The 19,182-nt window shown below is 47.7% G+C and overlaps 1 protein-coding gene across 1 annotated transcript in view; it reads left to right on the top strand.

Annotated features, from left to right (window-relative positions):
• LOC137785930 (kelch-like protein 29) overlaps nt 1-19,182 on the top strand; it is a 189,971-nt gene that overhangs the window by 165,691 nt on the left and 5,098 nt on the right. Inside the window, exon 13 of the mRNA XM_068577501.1 lies at nt 14,293-14,486. Coding sequence (XP_068433602.1) covers nt 14,293-14,486 — 194 coding nt within the window. The remainder of the gene's footprint in view (nt 1-14,292; nt 14,487-19,182) is intronic.

Here is a 19,182-nt window from a genome sequence, read left to right as displayed (position 1 = left end):
ATGGCGGGGGTTCCTCCTTCGTCCGTTGAAGCTCCCTGCCCGACAGCGCTCAGCCCACTGGAGGAGGGGAAATAATCAGCGGGGCGATGATGCTAATGACGACGAAGCGCCCCCTGCAGCGCTGCAGCCCCGGGCGGTCGGGACCCCGCGGCGCGAGCGAGGCAAAGGAAAGAGGCTGAAGGGGAGACAGACGAGTAGCGAGCCGATGGAGTGTTTTTTTTTTTTTGCCCCGTGGAGCCCCCGACGTGGGAGAAGATGAGAGAGTGTGTGTGGATGCTGCGGCCCCGCAGGTGGGCCTGCGAGCTCTGCACGATCAGTCACGCCGCGAGGACGACCCCTCGCGCTCTTCTCGCCGAGCTGACGGGTCGTCGTGCGTGTCTGCAGTGCGTCCGTGTGTTGCTGCGTCGATCTGTTTTTTCCAACATACTAGGTCAGACGGTGCCTGGGGCTGAAGGAGGTGGTGGAGGAGGAGGAGGTGGTGGGGGTTGCAGCCGGCCCCGGCGGCCCCTGCAGCGTGGCACTGTGTCCGGGGACAAGGAGCTCCCAGAGCCCCCCCGCCGAGCCGGTTCTCCCCCGCCGAGCTAATCCCCTTCTCCTTCGGATTATCCAACTTCACAGCGCCGGGCCCCTACTGCGCTGTCAAGGCGCCGGTTCACCCTCCAACTCTGCCCCAGCCTCCTCCACCTCCATCCCTCCTCCACCCCTCCACACACACACACACACACACACACACACACACACACAGCCCTCATTACGCCTCCCTCCTGAAATGTCAGCGTTGATTTCCACTCCTCATGTCTCTCTCTCTCCGACCCGCTCGCTGGTTTTTCTCTGCATCTTCTAATTTATGAGGAATCCTGATTGCTTTACATCACATCTCAGCATGTTTCACACCTTTTAGCTGCAGGGTTTTAGGGGGAAATGTTGATGCATCCTTTACTACCGTTGGTTTCCTTCCTTTTCCCACCGTAATGTGGGAATCGTTGCTTCTCTCAGCTGCGTCATCCATCACCGGCAACGACGCGGCCGCATTCATTCATCACACTCGGGAGGTAATGCAGTGTCGACATGTTGCTCTTAAACACGTAATTAGCGCTAATGCCGACATTAATAGTCAAATGATAGTTTCGGTGACGGGATGTTCGTCAATAATTGTGATATTCAATTAGCAATTTGTCAGGTTCTCCTAAAACCTGACTGCTGCTGCTGAAATATGAGGATTAGTCTCATTTTTATTCATTTATTTTTGCAGATACAGTAACGTACACATATCTAACATCTCATAGACTAAACAATTGCTTATTCAACTCATTCCAGAAATAATTACACACATAAGGCGACAAACTAAGGCAGATTTAATGTCCACCGTGATTGAAACTTGTTGAAACCCGCTGTTGTTCATGCATTTCAAAGCAGTCTGCAAATAAGTGGACACAGTGTGTAATGAAGGAGCTGAAATCACACACTGCTGCGGCCCTTTAAGCCACTCGCGCCGTGATTGGTCAGCCTCGAGTGGCGTCATTAAAACAACATCGCTCAGCTGGAGTAGTTCATTAACAACTACCTGAAGAAGTTGATTTGTTTAAGCGCGCGTGTCTGCCGCTCTGGACGGCCGGCGTGGACGAGCGCTCGTGCACAAATAGAGGACTTCATTTCCCAGCTCGCATGGAGGAGCGACTGTGTGTTTCTCTGTGATATTGAGGCTGCAGGGCTGAGAGAAAGAGAGAGAGGGAGAGAGAGAGCGTCACGTCTCACACAGTCCTCTCTCTCTCCTCGCCTCCCTCTGTCCTCCCCCATGGTTTCCTCTTTTAACCGCAATCTCCAAACCTCTCCACTCCGGCACCGTCTGTCCCGTTGCTCGGCGCTGATTAGGTGGGCAGCAGATGATGGGTGTGTTTGGAGGAGGAGAGGTATGGGGGGGATGTTGAATCCGTCTGACACGCTCGAGCAAAGACAGCGTGTCCTCTTCATTGTCTTCTAATAGGCCGCCGAGGTCTGGGGAAGGTAGGCGATGCAAAAAAAAAGCGATAGAGAAACATTGGCGAGCGGCGGCAGGTGTGCATGCGGACGGCCTTTTACCAAACAGGCGAGGTGTCACCTTCTTTCAGGTCCACACACACACACACACACACACACACACACACACACACACACACACACACACACACACACACACACACAGAAGTTTTATTCTCTCCCACATCCGGCTGTCACCCCGTCGTGTGTGTGCAGTCAGTCAGGTTGCAGCAGTGTGTTGCTGCTGGCTAATTATCAGCGGTTAGGAAGTGACAGATGCCGACGAGATTGTGGCAGTCAGTCGTGTGTGTGTGTGTGTGTGTGTGTGTGTGTGTGCCCTCTCCTTCTTCCTCCACCCACTGGAGGGAAGCAACAGCTGACCTTTAGAAAGCATAGCGCCGGCAAACCATCGCAATATCCAGACGCCGCAACTCGCCGGCAACCGGGGAGCGATTGCTCTGAAGGTGGGAGGGTTAGTGGTTATATATAGATTTGTCGTGTGTGTGTGTGTGTGTGTGTGTGTGTGTGTGTGTGTGTGTGTGTGTGTGTGTGTGTGTGTGTGTGTGTGTGTGTGTGTGTGTGTGTGTGTGTGTGTGTGTGTGCACGGCCAAGGTGAAGGTGCTCGCACCAACGTGAGAAAAGTGCAGACACAATGCTATTTTTTGCTCTTGTACAGGTCTTTGTGGTGTGTGTGTGTGTGTGTGTACTTGTGTGTGTGTGTGTGTGTGCACAGTCAGCACTCGGGATCACTTATCACTTATTAATAGGTCTCATTCAGGGCGAGCCAATAGCAGCTCGTCCTGCTGAAGACCCTCTTTCTTTCAAAATCGTTTCAACTCATTTATTCATCGATGAAACAGCGGTCGTTTCCCTTTTTTAAAATGTAATTGTCATTTATACCTTTATTTATATATATATATGTGTGTGTGTGTGTGTGTGTGTGTGTGTGTGTGTGTGTGTGTGTGTATATGAATGTATTGTACATGTGTTGGTGCATGCCGTACAAACACCCGGCTCTCTGTGAGAAACTAAGCGCCTCTTTCCTGTCTTCTTCTCATCCTCCTGGTAGAAGTAACTTCTAGTAGAAGTCATTTATCTGAAGCCACTTTCTCCACAATTTGGGCGTCAATTTAGATTTGGACGCCCTCTTTCTCTCTCTCTCTCTCTCTCTCTCTCCCTCGCCGGCCCCCGCTCCCACAGCGCCGCCCCGCACGGCGGCCATCAACACGGGGGCTTACTTTGGTAATGAAGCGGGGTCCCGGTCTTACATCTCCTGTCTGGTTTTGAAGAGTGCAGAGCAGTAATTGGTGTACGACCTACAGCACCGGCAGCACTCATGTCCCCCCTTTCCTACGTGACATTCCCATCCAATTAAATCTGCTTCCACACACACACACACACACACACGCGCTCACTTACTCACTCACAGTGACACTAAAAGACCACACACTCACTATTATCATGGCTTCCTGTTCCTCCCTCTTGATTGTGTTTCAAGGTGCCCTTTTTAAAAAATTCACACGTGTCGTGCAGCGTTTTTTGGAGTGGATCTTACAGAACGTGTGTGTGTGTGTGTGTGTGTGTGTGTGTGTAGGCGGGCTTACGGCCATACACAGATTGTGTGCATCACACTTTCAATGAGTTCCTTCGTGGGGATTATGAGTAAGTCCGTGTGGCCGGTGGAGGGATTGCGCTCTGTCTCGCGTGAGGATTAGCTGAAGGTGACACCGAGGTGGCAGGTCCGTGTCCATCTGTGTTTGCGTTGCGTGTCTGCCGTCGTTTGGTGTGTGTGTGAGTGTGTGTGTGTGTGTGTGTGGCTGTGGGCGTTTATGCATGGTGTGTACACGTATGTCTGCGTTATTAGCCCGAGATGAGCGGCAATCCATCAGAGTTAATGAACTGTGTGTGTGTGCTGCTGCGATGATGGCAGCGGAGTGTGTGTGTGTGTGTGTGTGTGTGTGTGTGTGTGTCTGTGTGTCTTTTGGCTGACCTTGACTTCAGTCTGTCAGACAAATGCACTCCGACGGCGCCCACACGGAGAGCGAGGCTCCGACAGATCCCCAGCTGTCATTGTACACAATCTGTCAGGTGTGTGTGTGTGTGTGTGTGTGTGTGTGTGTGTGTGTGTGTGTGTGTGTACCATGAGTAAATGACAACAAAACATCCCGGGGAGTGGAACAAGAGGACGACAGCATTGACGACTGCAGGGAGACAATTTTAAGGGGTCGTAAACCCAAGCCTGTCCGGCGACGAGCCCTTTTCGGAAGTTCAAAAAGGTCACGTGACGCGCGCCACACGCGTGACGTGACGTCCTCTCCGCCATCGAAGCTGCAGCCAGAAGCGTTGTCCTTCCTATAGGATGCAAACAGCGCAACGTTTCACTCTCCGAGCCTCCGCCAGAGGAAGAGATTTTCCCCGTCAGACCTTGATTAGCAACCCGGGGAGCGGGAACACGGGTACAAACAGCTGTCACACGCGGCGCCAATCAACACGCGAGGGAACAGAGGCGCACGCAAACGAGTTCAAATTAGTTGTCACACGCAAAGCTGCTGTTTGTGTTTTCATCCCCCGGCAATTTGCGCGCCGCTGTCGCTCGTGAACTGGAGCGTGAGGGAGAGGGCGAGCGAGGCGCCGCGCCGCCACACGTGACGCGACCGCCGAAAATACACATCAGCGCATCGATCAAACTGCACGTTAGCGTCGACGCGAGATCATAAAAAGGACACGAAGCGCTTCTCCGTTATCGCTGTTAACCTGCAGCGACCCGTTTACTGTTGTTTACTGTTGTTTACTGTTTACTGGATCCGCTCAGGCACTAAACTCTGCAACGAGCGTCATTAGAAAGGAGCGATTCTTACATAACGAGCACTTGTCACCGCTTTGCATCGCAGGATGCGACGATAAAAATATAGCATGATAATAACAATATTTTAGAATAGAATATATACTTTACAAATACATACACACAACAGACTAGAGACATATCTGAGGTGTCTCGTGTAAAATATACAGGACACAATTAAAATGTGTAATGTCCATTAAACCAGCGAGAAGAAGGCAAATCAATCACATGATCTTTTTCGTCTCGTTACTGAAAGTGTTCTGGTAATTACTATTTATGAAACATTTCAAAATGAAACGGGCTCTTGAACCAGATTAATTCCAGTGTATCGCCGCCTGAATGCACGTTTAGAAGCAGACAGATTTCTGCTCAGGATACTTAAAGAAATGCCTCTTTGAGTCAGATTACTTAATCCACCTTCATTCAACACCTGGAGGTCAAGTGTACTCAGCATGCTAGAGATGGGAAATAATCTCTTGGACTAAGAAATGAAGAACAAAGTAGATGAAGTACTCATAATTAATGAGCATGATTAATCAATATTAAATGATAATTCCTGAGGAATTGGAAGAGTAAATTGTATATGCAAATATGTATGTATATGTATGCACGTGCATGTATGCATGTACACACATGTATGCATGTACATGCATACATGTACATGCATCTACGTACATGTATATGTGTGCATGCATACATGTACATGCATGTATGTATATATGTGTATATGGACATCTTTTTCTACTTATTTTTTTATTTGCTTTGTTTCACAATTTTTTTTTCCTCTATAAAAAAATATCAACATTGGTGGAATAAGTACGAACAATATCATATGCATGCAAATGACAACAACTCCAACACTGCAATAAAGTATATGAAAAAGTAAATGAATAATACAAATAACAACACAAACACAGATGGCATCAGACTGAGAGGTGGTTCCTGTGCAGGAGCCGAAAAATTGGACCGGACATTGAAATATAAAAAAATGTAGCTTTCGCTTTCAGTCTGCTTGTGAAAAAAAAAAGAAAATGTCAGCAGAAAACCCGACCGACCACAAACTGCATGCGATTGGTTCACTTCCATCCACAAGCGCGGATTCCTCCCCCCCCTACCTCCCCCATCGAGTGCTGGGAAAAACCCAAAACGCGTGTCATAAAACTGGTCCGTCGGTGGTTTGCAGACAGCCGGGCGGCCGTGGAGGTGTGGAGCCGGGCCTCACAGCTTCTGTGATGAGCTCTGACACACAGATGGCAGCTGACACAACACAGACTCTCACTCCGTCCTCCCGCACCCACGCTCACTCCTCCCCCTCCAAAATGGACGCTCCCTCTCTCTCATTCATGTGTCATGTGTCTCTATCCGTTTGCCCGACCTGACGGACATTCAAATGAATGCAGAAGCATGTCGCCGCCCTTCATTTCCTCTTCTTCGCCGCCCTTCATTTCCTCTTCTTCGCCGCGTTTCATTCGACCCGTCCTCCCGTCCCACACACTCGGGGATCTGGCCCAGGTGTGAGCCGAAAGCATTTTGGATGAGATAATAGCAAATGTGCAAAGGAGCAAGAAGTCACAGTTGAGCGATTTCAAATGAACATCCAGCGTCACTATCAGCAGCTCCCTTTGTCAAAACGGCAACACCTGCGCAGCTAAATTTGCTTTAAAATGAAAGTTCGACAGACGATGTCAAGCTCTCCTTCCCCCCTTCCTCTTCTTCTCTCTTGCAGAGTATTTCATGACAGTCGAGAGTTTCTCCAATCTAGCTGCAAATGAGCGTTCTTGGCAAACGTGAAAATGTTTTTAATGTAAGCAAATGAAGCCTTTATTTGTGTGCAAATTGTTTTGAATGCCCCCCAGATGCAGGAGCTGATTCACACAGTGGCCATGTTTTACCTCCAGCCAAATCACAACCTCTCAGTTCATTACTTCTGACGGGGAACAGAGGGCTGTGAGGGATTCATGCACTCACACACACACACACGTGTGTGTGTGTGTGTGTGCGCTCCCTCGCTTCTTGTGCCGGTTCCAACGGCAGCATGGGAACCGCATCAAGCGACCGGACACAGTGGGGAGGCCCGGCTTTGAGCTAACTGAAATGCTAACAAAGCTAAAGCCGCATGTTTGCGATATTCAGCGTCTTAGTTTTAGCGTGTTGGCGTGCTAACAATTGCTACTGAGCCGTAAGCTAACAAAGTTGTGCCTGTTCCAACGGCAGTATGGGAACCGTATGAAGTGACCATGGAGAGGCCTGCTTTGAGCTAACGAAATGCTAACAAAGCTAAAGGTTCAGCAGGCGTGTTGTCGACTCTCAGCGTCTTAGTTTTAGCGTGCTAACGGAGCTCTAAGCTGACAAAAGGAACCGTTTTGACATGACAACGTTGTGCCGGCTTTGCGCAAACAACATGCTAACAAAGCTAAAGGTTCAGCAGGCGTCTTTACGATGCTCAGCGTCTTAGTTTTAGCATGTTAGCGTGCTAACAATTGTTACTGAGCTGTAAGCTGACAAAATGAACAGTTTTGATGCGATGACCGTGTTGAATAATGAACCTTTTCTCAAGTAAAATAGTTCGTCTGATATTAAAATTTGGCCAATTTGCAATGACAAATTCAGCCAAAAGGGACAAAAAGTAAATTCCCATTGAGTGTTAAAATGGCCGACTTTACGTTGGCACAACACAAACGTTTTTTTTCTTCCTTTTTTTAGCTAATATCCCTAAATTATTGTTATAACTCAGTTGCTGATATTATATTAAGGCTTAAAGTCGAGCATAATTAAGGGGCGTGGCCACTGAGTGACAGGTGGACGCCGCCTCAGGTCGCTAACCGCTAGTCGCTAACCGCTAGTCGCGCGCTCTGCGCTTCACAACAGCTCTTCAGAAACCTGACGACCTGGAGACTGCGTTCAATCTTTATACAGTCGGTGCACGTGTGCATCTGAGGGGTGTGTGCGCTTGTGTGTGTGTGTGTGTGTGTGTGTGTGTGTGTGTGTGTGTGTGTGTGTGGGCGCAGCAGAAAGAGAATGCAGGAGAGCCGGCGAGAGATAGTGTTCATGTGAGTGAGATAGATAGCTGGAGTGTTGCAGGGATTAATGTGAATTTGTAACTTAAGGGCATGACTTGCTGCTCCGATGGAATCTGGAGTATCGGTTCCTCTCTGCAGGCTGTTAAAGCCTCGCTGCCTTTATTTATTTTTTAACCAACTTCTACTTCACGCACGCAGTTTTTTTATAAAAGGCTACAATGCTGCTGTTGTCGACCTGTGTGCGGATTGCGGGTTTTGTTAATAACGTGTCTTCGAGGGGGACGGCACTGAATGAGTTCAAAGACATCCGGGAGCTTCCAATAGAATCTGTGAGTGTGAGAAGACGTTCGGGGCGGCCCCCGCGACTTTCATGATCCTTCCACTACGAGCTGTTTGAATCTCGAGGATTTTAATTGCTAGTGTTGGGGATTCTGCAGCTATTGTTAGGCAGTCAGTGTGTGCAGGGTGGGTTTTAACTGCAGACTGATGATGCACTCTTTTGCCACTTAATGGATCTTTTTGTCAGCGTCGAGGTACACAGAGCCTCGGTGGTTTTTTGTTATCTGATGCGAGGCATCTTCTTCTTTTCTCTCTCCTCCGCCTTCCTTCCTTCCTGCCCACTGCTTCTGGTTTCTCTATGTAGGGTGTAGTTTGTATCTCAGGGGAAATGGATATGTGTCAGTATCTCTAGACTGGCAGCCCATCTATTACAGCTCCTCGTATCTTTGTGTTTGTGTGTGTGTGTGTGTGAAAGGCAGGGCGTCATCCACACGCCTCTGCAGGTTACCGTACTGATGAATCGATGCTCTTTGGCTCGATTGCATCATTTTGGGAGGCGAGACGCAGCCGGCTACGCTGCGTAGTTCACGGTGAAAAGGTGGAGGGCAGTGTGGTCAGTTCTACTCTTCCAGGTATGAATTGCATTGCAGGGAAGTGCAGGCAACGCCGTCTCGACTTCCTGTATCCCACGACATGAAATCCTCTCTTCTGTGGCATCTTGATGCTTCCTCAACACAGCTGTTCCCATAAACTGAGAAAAACAAGATGACACACACACGCACACACACACACACACACACGGCTTTCAGATGTGTAATGCCACCGAGCAAATCCAGTGGAAGGTTGCGTAACAGCGCTTTACTGCATCCATTCATTTTTATGCTCTCTGACTCAGACGTTCGCTCGCTAGTTAGCGCTACAAAGCGCCGGGCCCGAGGGGCGAGATCTGCTCGCGCTCAGCTCGTTTCCCGGTGACGTCAGCGCCGGGTGACATAGTCTCAGCTGGTGGGGAGAGACACATGTTCCTGGTTTTCCTCTTTTCAAGAGGACCCAAATGTATTTTTAAACCTGTGGAACCAATTTTGTCTCCAGACCTCCTTTTCCCCTGTGTTTGAGTTGTCGTAAGAACCCCAAATTAATTCCAATACTTGTGTTTATTGAATGTATTTGTTCAGCAAAGTTAAAAAAAAAAATCACTTTTAAAAAGATGTTTTGATCATAACTATGAACATCCAGCATGATATGAGCCAGATTCCCCAAAAATGCCTCCTGGAGCAGTCAATAAGACACCTTTTTGGAAAAATTAGGACCTAAAATATCAAAATCTGCAACAAAAATCACAAAAAACAAAGTCTTGACCTGTTAGAAAGGAGTTTCAGTTAAAAAAAACTGTCATTTGGTTAAAAAATGAGAAAAATTACGTATTTTATGCCAAAAGATTGTCTGAATGGGGCATGCTGGGACTTAAAATGGGCGCGGGATCGCTCCAGAGTCGATTGACCCCCTGAAAGCGACATGTCTTTTACCCTCTCGTGCAAACTACTGAAACAGAGACCTTCACTCAGCCGTCAGACGTGTCGTTGGTGACGTATCCTTAAAGTAACTGATGTCCAGAAACGTCGAGACGCGTCAATGAGCCGCAGCGTCACAATGTTCCTTCATTACAACCAATACAGTTTATTTGGAGTGAACCTCCTGCTGCCGGAAACACTCGCTGTAGCGTGAGTATTAATCCACAAACCCAAAAAAAACCCAGCTGTGACTGAGTGCGCCGGAGTTAAAACGTATTAAGAGATGGAGCACTTTGTTTGGGTGATTTTTTTTTTTTTTTTTTTTGTGGGATTTGGTGACAATTTGAGAATTAAAAAAAAAGAAAAAACCACTTTCTCTTTCAGGGTGTTTTATTTATTCCTCATTTTTTCAGATTCTTGTATCGCTTGTATTGGCGCAGCTGGAGAAAACCACGATAGGCGATGATGGCGCGCTGCAGAGAGCAGCTGGTGGGAGTCAAACATTGGCTCCCGGCCTTCACGGGGCACACCACGAGGCAGCTGGAGGTCACGCCAGCTACAGTTTAAAAATGTACTCTAAAGCATAGGAAGGACACGTGCAGCAGAAGCAAAGCAGCGCTGCGAGAAACGATCTTGAAATCTTGCATCGAGTCTTTCTGACGGCAACAAAATACCCGTCACTGCGTTGTTTACGTGTGAAGAAGTCATTCAGGTAACGCACAACCCTCAGCCTGCTATTCCAACACCTGGTATTTATACTCTCTCCGTACCGGAGGCTGCAGACCCGGCATATTCATCATATGCAGGGATTGGAAAACCCACCTGTTGTCAACATAAACATGAGCAGGTGCGACCGTGCGTCTCCACGGGCGGGCGTCCAACTTCGCCCGTCGCTATCGAGCGTCGCGGACGAGATCAGAAGCCGGGGGAGACGTTAGCGCGCCGCGTGGGTCGGGATGCTATCATCGGATCTCGGTGTCAATAGAGCCGATCCAAACAATCCACAGTATGTTGATGCACGACCGTGAAATTTGGGTTATAAGACGCTACTTTATTCCTCAACTTTGACTGGGCTTAAATATCAGTGCGGCTAATTTCTGGATTTTTCCAATTCCAAGCAGTTGCAGAGACATGCTAGCTAGCGAGCTTTAGCTAGCGAGCTTTAGCTAGTGAGCGTCAGCTAGTGAGCGTCAGCTAGCGAGCGTCAGCTATTGAACGCCAGCTAGCGAGCGCTCACTACCTAGCGAGCGCTCACTACCTAGCATGTCTCTGCAACTGCTTAGGACTGGAAAAATCCACAAATAGCTGCACTAGCAAGCTAGCTAGCACTAGCTAGCGACTCGGTAGCAGCAGCAACAGCAGGTTAGAAACCGCTGCAGCTTGTTTATGATTAAATACGACTTCTTCTTCTTTGTCTTTTTTTTTAGTAGATGCGGCTAATGAAACGAGTGCGCCTTATATCCCGCAATTTCCTGTATGTACTGGAGTTTAAATTAAATGGGTTTGTTATTTATCCATGTGCTCATTTGTGACATTTAGTTTCACAAAGTGGACGTTCAGGTCGAGCGTGATGTCACATGAAGGAACGACCGCGGCCGGCAGCGGTTTAATTACACGCTGGTCCTCTCGTGCTTCTTGGTATCGATGCACAAAGCCCAGGTGTTGAGTCTGCGTCGGCGCCGCCCTCAAGACGGGTCTTCTTTAGACATGGAGGCATAACTAGTACCACCACTACTGACACGCCGGTCGATTAAATCAGCTTGTTTTCCTTCATCCACATCACCGTAAACGCTGGGAGGCGAATCCAGTTGAAAGTCTGGCCTCTTTCTTTCATGCTCAATCTCTCCCTCTCTTCGCATATCTGTTGTTCTTTCCCGTCTGTCTCTCCGGCATAAAAGAAACCCCCGATTCCCGCATTGTTCGCTCCGTTGTAACCCCCGCAGCCGCATTTTGGAGATGATTGTCCCCGGCGTGATGAAACGAGCCCCGTCAGGAGCCGCGGACGATTACGCGGCCTCACGCCGCGATCCGCCTTTTGTGTGCGAACACTTTGGAGAGAAAGGGAATCGATGCAGTGCAACATGTTGATGGATAAACTCCAACAGCGTCTTAGCGAGGACGAAAAAAAGCATCTGTCTGGAGGAGGAGCGCTGCAGAGTCGAGAGGGAGATAGTCTTTGTTTGTGCAATGCCTGCAGTGTCTCTCTCCTTCCTCTTCCTCTTCCTCGGTAATGTAATCACATCGTATACCTCTGCTCGGTGCATCTCTTCAGCGTCGCCGCTAATGTCACGGTTCACATTAAACGCTTGATGGTGAATCACACGTGGAATAAATCTTAATCTGATTCATGACGTCTGAGGACGGAAACGCCGAGTTCCTTCTGACCTGCGCATGTTCTTATTTTATCAGGACACCTGATCGTTCTGATGGATCTACGCTCATGGCCCCTTCAAAATAAAAGTCATTTCATGATCCCCGATGTCTGACGTGAGCATGAGATGAAAGTAAAACAGACATTTTATTTTGAAAAACCGCTGGAACATGACTTAAAGTATCGTGTGCTATGAAAATGACAAAAGGTCATAAAAAGTCATATTGGGGCATAAAAATAAAAGTATAGTTTGTCATAAAGAATACTATAGTATAGAAAATACAGCTTTGAAGTCCAGGGGTTTGTAAATTAATTAAAATGAATTACTATGTCGTGCAATGTATAGTAACTCGTGAAAAACTAATAAATTATAAATTATGCCAAAAAATTGCCCCACACCCTGAAAGGTTGCCGTGTACTTTGTCATTGAAAGTCATAGTTATAGTTAAGTCATAAAAGGTCATATAGTACAGTATGTGATGAAGAAAAAAGTAATTAACAACAGTATTTCATTAAAAACTTAGTAAAGTAAGTTGTAAAAATGACAACGCTAAAAGTACGTCGGAAGATGATGTCTTAAAAAAAGTCTAGTATGTCGAAATATAAATAGAATACAACACAAATACACACAGATCTTAAGTAAAGCCTCGGATCTTAAACCAAATAGTGATGTAATCTCAGAAGATGTAATAGTTAAAACGTACACACAGTGTTGAGGATCTTTCTACATCCTGACTAAATGTTTGGGCTCCTCTCTCTCCGGTAATCACTCGGCAGTCTGACCCTTAAGTTTATGAACCTCCTCCGATGTGGTCCGAGGGGTAATTACACCTGCCGGAGATGTTAGTCCCTCTCTCTCAGTGTGTGTGTGTCCTTGTTTAAACAGTGCTAATTGGCACTCGAGTGTTTCTCCGAGTCGGCGTCTCCCAGAGCGTCTCGATTCGAGCCCATCCCCCTTTCCTTCTGGAGGCGTCGCCAAGACCATCACCAGACCCCAAACGAGTCGATTCCCAAAGGCTCAGTCACTCGTCTCCTCTCGCGTTTGTGTTTTTTTTAATTTATCTTACAGCCCTTCTTCTTCTTCTTCTTCTTCTTGTCTTTTTCCTTTTGAGTTCAGCCCAGAAGCCACAGCGTCCAAAGACTTAACGTCCGCAGTGAAAAGGAGGTCGTTGACCTCGGGAGAAATCCATACTTTAATTGGCTTAAAGTGGCAAAGATGGGAGTCTTCTATCCTGTAAGTGGGTCTGTTGTCCCATTTGGCTGCAGTATTTTGAATGTAAAGGCGTTTTTTTCCCACTACAAAGACGACAACCTTGATTAAGAAAGCCGGCTTCAGTCTGGTTGTGTGTTTTAATCACAGATCCCCGTTTTTTTTTTTTTTTTGCGGCTCCTTTTAATGAGGACTTTCTCCAGCTGGAAGGCTGTCGGCCGCTTTGATCAGCGGCCCGCGGACGCGGGATTACACCGCTAACACGCTACGCTAATAGTGCCACGGGGCTAAAAAAAAAAAAACAGCACACGCACACAAATAGACGTCTAAACACGAGCGAGCGCGAACACACAATTTAAAGAAATATACATAAAACCTGGCGCTCGACCTGCAGGCGAGGACGCGGCCGCGTTGAGCCGAAAGTCTCGTTGTCGCCCGTTTTGTGTCGAGATCCTTTTCATCCTAGATTTTTTAATTTTTTTAAGGTCGGAGTGGGAAGTCTCTGCCAAAGACGGGGCTCAGCGAGGAGGAAATAAATAATAAAGTGTCCGGAGCTCGAGCGCTTGACACACAACAGCCCCGACTCCAGAGACTAATGGTTCGGAGCCGGCAACATATGTTGCTTTGTGTAATTGCTTTAATTGCTGTCATTGTACGTAATGGCGGGTCTTTTTCATCTTCCCTGGTGGCGGAGGCATTCCTGCTAATTACATCCCGTCAGCCCCGCAGCCGAAAAACCAGCGTTTCACTGCAAATTCTTGAGCAGTGGGAGTGTTTCTGTGTATTGTGTGTGTGTGTGTGTGTGTGTGTGGATGTAAACGACTGACTGCCGAGTGTTAGAACAGTTTATGAATCATTAGAGTTTATGTCATTTTCCAGACTCCCCATCGCGGATCTGTTTAATGGAAGTGAAGTTGAGAGTTTTCGTTCCTTCTCTCCGTTTGTTTTTTGCTTTCGGCTTTTTTCATTGGCGTTAAACAAATATTGTGTGTTCTCTCTCTCTCTCGCTCTCTCTCTCTCTCTCTCTCTCTCTCTCTCTCCAGGTACGACACCATCACCAACCAGTGGGAGACGGTGTCGCCGCTCCCCAAGCCCGTCCACTCGGCGGCCGCCACCGTGTGCGGCGGGAAGGTCTACGTGTTCGGCGGCGTGAACGAGGCCGGCCGCTCGGCGGGCGTCCTGCAGTCCTACGTGCCGCAGAGCAACACCTGGAGCTTCATCGAGTCGCCCATGATAGGTAAAGACTCACCGCTACGCCCTCCAACGGGGACGAGTTGTGATCCCATATGCTCTTTCCTCATTTGTGCATTTATTTTCCATGTTTGCGGGACGATTAAACGCATAATCGTACTTTCTCTTATTAATAATGTAACGCTACGAAATCACTGCGCTGTACCGATTCATCCTCTAATCCTCGAGTCATGGACGTCTCATTAGAGAGAGTCTTTCGAGCCCATCCTCGAACATCTTTTCCATATCGTGGAGGGGAAAAAAAACCTGCGCCTGACCTTTTCCTCATCATCATCATCATTACGGTGTAAAGGAAGTCTGCGCGGTTCTCATCCGGAGGGTTTTCCCACCGAAACATCTCTCCTTGAAGCCGCCGCAGCGCGCGGATGATTGCTATTGATCTGAACATATCCTGCCAGTCTGTAATATTTGGGCAAGGACAACACTATTGCACACACACACACACACACACACACACACACACACACACACACACAATTGCTTGTGTTTCACAGATAGTTGAAGCAAAGAGAAGATGAAAAGATGGAGAAGCATCTGAGCTTTAAGAGCCGGGAGCTCGTCTGACAAGATCACTAAATATGTTTTGTCTTGTTTTTTTTAATCCGTTCAGAAACTATAACGCATAAAAATTATGATTTGGCGTTATACAGGAAGGGGGCGGGGCTATTTCTCGGCTTCCCAGGCAACCAGTGGAAGCTCCAGGAAGTAGTCGGTCCCGGCCAAGAAATGGCGAATTTATATTTTTCCACCGATTTTCAAGAAATGCAACATGTTCATTCTTAATCTTTAGCTTTATTCCCAGTCCCTGAAGCTAAGCTAAGCTAACGCTGCTAGCTGTGTGTTTAACGGCGACAAAAATGAAACATTTTTTCAAAGCAAAAATCTGTTTATGTTCATTTTAATTAATTTCCCCACACGGATACAAATTCTATATTTTCATGCTGGATTATCTCGTTTTGAGATGTTGGCAAACGACGGCTTCTCGCGGCGTACGAGCCGTCCAAATGCACGAAAAATAAAACAGAATTAATATCCCACACGGCGACGCGGAGAGAAACACACTGCGTCTGAAATGTATTTGAGTTCAAATCGTTTCCACGCCAAGTTGTTTTCGTCATTAAGGCGCCGCTTCCCTCCAACGCGGACGCCCAGAAAAAAAAAAAAAAAACCCTCCTCGCCGCCATTAGAGCCTTTTTAGAGCGACGGCGCTGTGAGCGAAATTATGATTATGTAACGCGGGGTGTTCAGGGCGAGAGCAGCGTGGTACTAAAAGGGCTGAGAGAGCAGCTGGCAGAGGAAGAACGAGAGGAAACACACACACACACACACACACACACACAGACACACACCCTCTTCCTTACCTCTTATCAACTGCACACACCCCAGAGCCACAAGTACACGGTGCAATGCATTATGTAACAAGCCAGGCGGTTACACTCTGTGTTTGCGCGTCTGTGTGTGTTTGTGTGTGTGCGCGCGCCGTTTTGTCTTTTTATTTGTGCGTTTACGGCGAGGAGACGCAGACGGACAGACCGTCATCTGTCAGCGCCGCGGACGAGCGCCGCGTCTTGACAGCCGACGAGCCGGCGGATAATGGACAGGTTTAGTGCTTCCTGTGAAATTGGGCCGGCGATGATTTCAGTGAGCCGGTGGGGAGCGCTCCTCCATCAAGCCTGCGCCTCCCTCCATCAAGCCTCCGCCTCCCTCCTCCCTCCTCCACCTCCCCCCTCCTCTAATCTCAGTGTTCATCTCTCTTTCTCTCTCTCTTTCACTCCCCCTCTCTTTCGCACGTCTCACCATCCCTCCTCTCGCGGTCTCTCAGCGCCGTCTTATCGACTGACACAAATACAGTCGTGGGTTATTTTTTGTGTGTGTGTGTGTGTGTGTGTTTTCTCTCCGCATGGACCGTCTCCCGCATGAGCTGCAAATGGGTTTCACAAACACTTATCAAGACTGACTTCCTATCTCTCGCAGAGTGAAAAATAATATTCCTTATGCCAAAAATAGTGCCTTCAACAAGTCTGTGGAGACGCCCCGCTGGGTCGGCGGCGGCGTTTGTCTTCTTTGTCTCTCCAGCGCGTCCGTCTACCGGGCGCCGCATGCGCTGAAAACACACAATCGAGTCCCATACACACACACACACACACACAGCCTCGCACACAGTTAACAATTTATTAAGTCTCTCGGCTTGGCCTTAAAAGGTCAGTTCACACAAATAACCATAATGTCAAGGTTTTTTTTCTTTCTGAGGTTTCTGCCTCCGCCGCCGCCGCACAATGGAGGTGAAGGCAACTCTGTGTGTGTGTGTGTGTGTGTGTGTGTGTGTGTGTGTGTGTGTGTGTGTGTGTGTGTGTGTGTGTGTGTGGAATTGACATTTTGAGGGAAAATCCATAAGCCCTCTCTGACTCTTTAATGCTGCGGCGCAGCGCGGCGGCGTGGTGCGAGGACGCTCCCGTGTGTGTCATTATGCTGTTTGACATACAACATGCAGAGATTTTAATATCCAACACCGTGTCGAGGCTGCGTGAACACAGCAGAAGTCAATCTTCAGTAAATAACAGCGGCCCGAACGTATGTTCCCCTCGTGGTGAACTGTAACGACGTTAGCTTCTAGCTTCAAGCCGTCACGACACGATTTCCAATACTTTGTGACCTTTTCTGTACTCGTCTTTAGTTATTATTGTCCACGGTTAGCATGCTATCACGCTGAACTCAGGTGGTGAACATCACACGTTAGCTAGCTAGTTCCATGGTGCTTCGAACCCCTGGCTCCGCTAGCAAAGACAGCTAGCATAACCTCTTATTGCTCCCTGTAGCCGTCTACATCTTACAGAGCAAAAATGTCAGGTAAAAGAAATGTAATGTTAGCATGTTGACGTTAGAATCTTGATGTTAGCATGTTAACGTTAGCACATGACGTTGGACGTTAGCACGTTAATGTTAGCACATTGACGTTTGACTTTAGCACGTTGTCCTAAACATGTGAGTGTTAACATGTTGGTGTTAGCATGCTCATGTTAGCATTTTACGGCGACCGTGTGAGACTTGGTTAAGTGAAATTATAAATGCTAAAGGTAAAATAGCTAAAGGTAAACGAGAAAACCTCCTCTGCGTTTTCTTTTTTTAAGAATTTCAAACTTGTCCGACTATTTCTGGATTTGTTCGGACGGTTTTTTTGTAGCGTAGCACACCGACATGTTTAAACTCGGCTACGACTTTCTTTTTGGGACTTTTAATGACTCGCTACACCCCAACTTTTTGTATTATATTTTTATGGTGTACTATACCACAACTTTTTTTTTTATGAATAATACAATACGAGGACATTTTTATTCTGACCTCCTATACCACGACTTTTACAGACAATATGTTTTATGACTCTTTTTTTTCACGACTTCCATACTGTACCATGCAGTTTTATGACGAGCATAACTTCAGGTAAAGTGACTCTTTGCAAACTATCGCACATCTTTTAATGCAGCCTCTCAGGCAGAACACACACACACACACACACACACACACACACACACACACACACAGCTCCCTGCAGTATTCACCCCGGGTGCTGACTGACAGGTCGGCATCGAATGGTCGCCTCCCGGACGCAGAGGCCAGACCGCTTTATCGGGAAATAGACGAGCAGAACAACAGCTTGCCTATAAGTGACGCTGGAGTGTTTTCACAGCATCCTGATTGGAACCAACCCCACCCGTCCATCCACCCACCCACACCTCCTCTCTCCATCACACTTAATTAAATCAAAATCATCCCCTGCAGTTTTTTCGTTCCGCCATTTTTAAAACCGCTGCTCTCCTCCTCCTCCCGCCACAAGATAAAGAACATTTCACTGCTCCAACTACCTTGTTGTGACCTTATCTGAGACTCTGGCAGCAAGAGACGCTGCTTCTGTTGTCCTATTTCCTCCTCTTCCTCATCTTCCTCATCTCTGAGGAGGACGTCCCACCAAATCCATTTCATTTACTCTTCTTCGCGACCGCATTTCCACGTCGCTGCTAACTTTGCGACGACGGCTGACGTTCGTGAGTCTTATCTCCATCTGTACAGTGTACAGTATTGCTAGCATATTTAGCTGTGTGTGTGTGTGTGTGTGTGTGTGTGTGTTATCGCGTTCAGGGTTTTTATTGAATCAGATATCTTCTGTGTTGATGCAGAAATCAGATGAAAAAAAAAAGGACGCGAGGGGGAAACAGCAGAGGTGTTTGTTTAGACACATTTCGCATTTCATCACAACCCTGTGTGTATGTGTGTGTGTGTTCATTTGTTTGCCGTCCTTGACCCCGGCCGGAGGGCTTTCCAGACTCGGTGACTGAGCCGTTTCATCAGCGTGTGAGCGCTCGAGCTCTCGTCCTCGTTGTCGTGTTAAAACTTCGCTTTTTGTTTCCTCCACTTTTTTAAAAATGTTTAAGTAGAAAATGCAGTCGTGGCTTCTTTTTAGCAGACATTTCCAACACCGGGGATGTGAAGCGAGACCGCAAAAAAAAAGAGATTTCTCTAGGAATTTTAAGGAATCTTCAGCGTGCTCTTCGCCTGGTTCTCATCATCATCAGATGAAAAGAGGCAAAGAGATGTTGGGAAACCCCCAAAAGCGGTTCCCTGCAGGTCAGTTAAACGAGGAGGAGGCTCACCTGCAGGTCAGTTAAACGAGGAGGAGGCTCACCTGC

This window comes from Clinocottus analis, unplaced genomic scaffold, assembly GCF_023055335.1.
Source record: "Clinocottus analis isolate CAN_PGR_092001 unplaced genomic scaffold, fCliAna1.0.p SCAF_15, whole genome shotgun sequence".
In the NCBI taxonomy this organism is placed as follows: domain Eukaryota; kingdom Metazoa; phylum Chordata; class Actinopteri; order Perciformes; family Cottidae; genus Clinocottus; species Clinocottus analis.
This window is presented reverse-complemented; position numbering and strand designations above follow the sequence as displayed.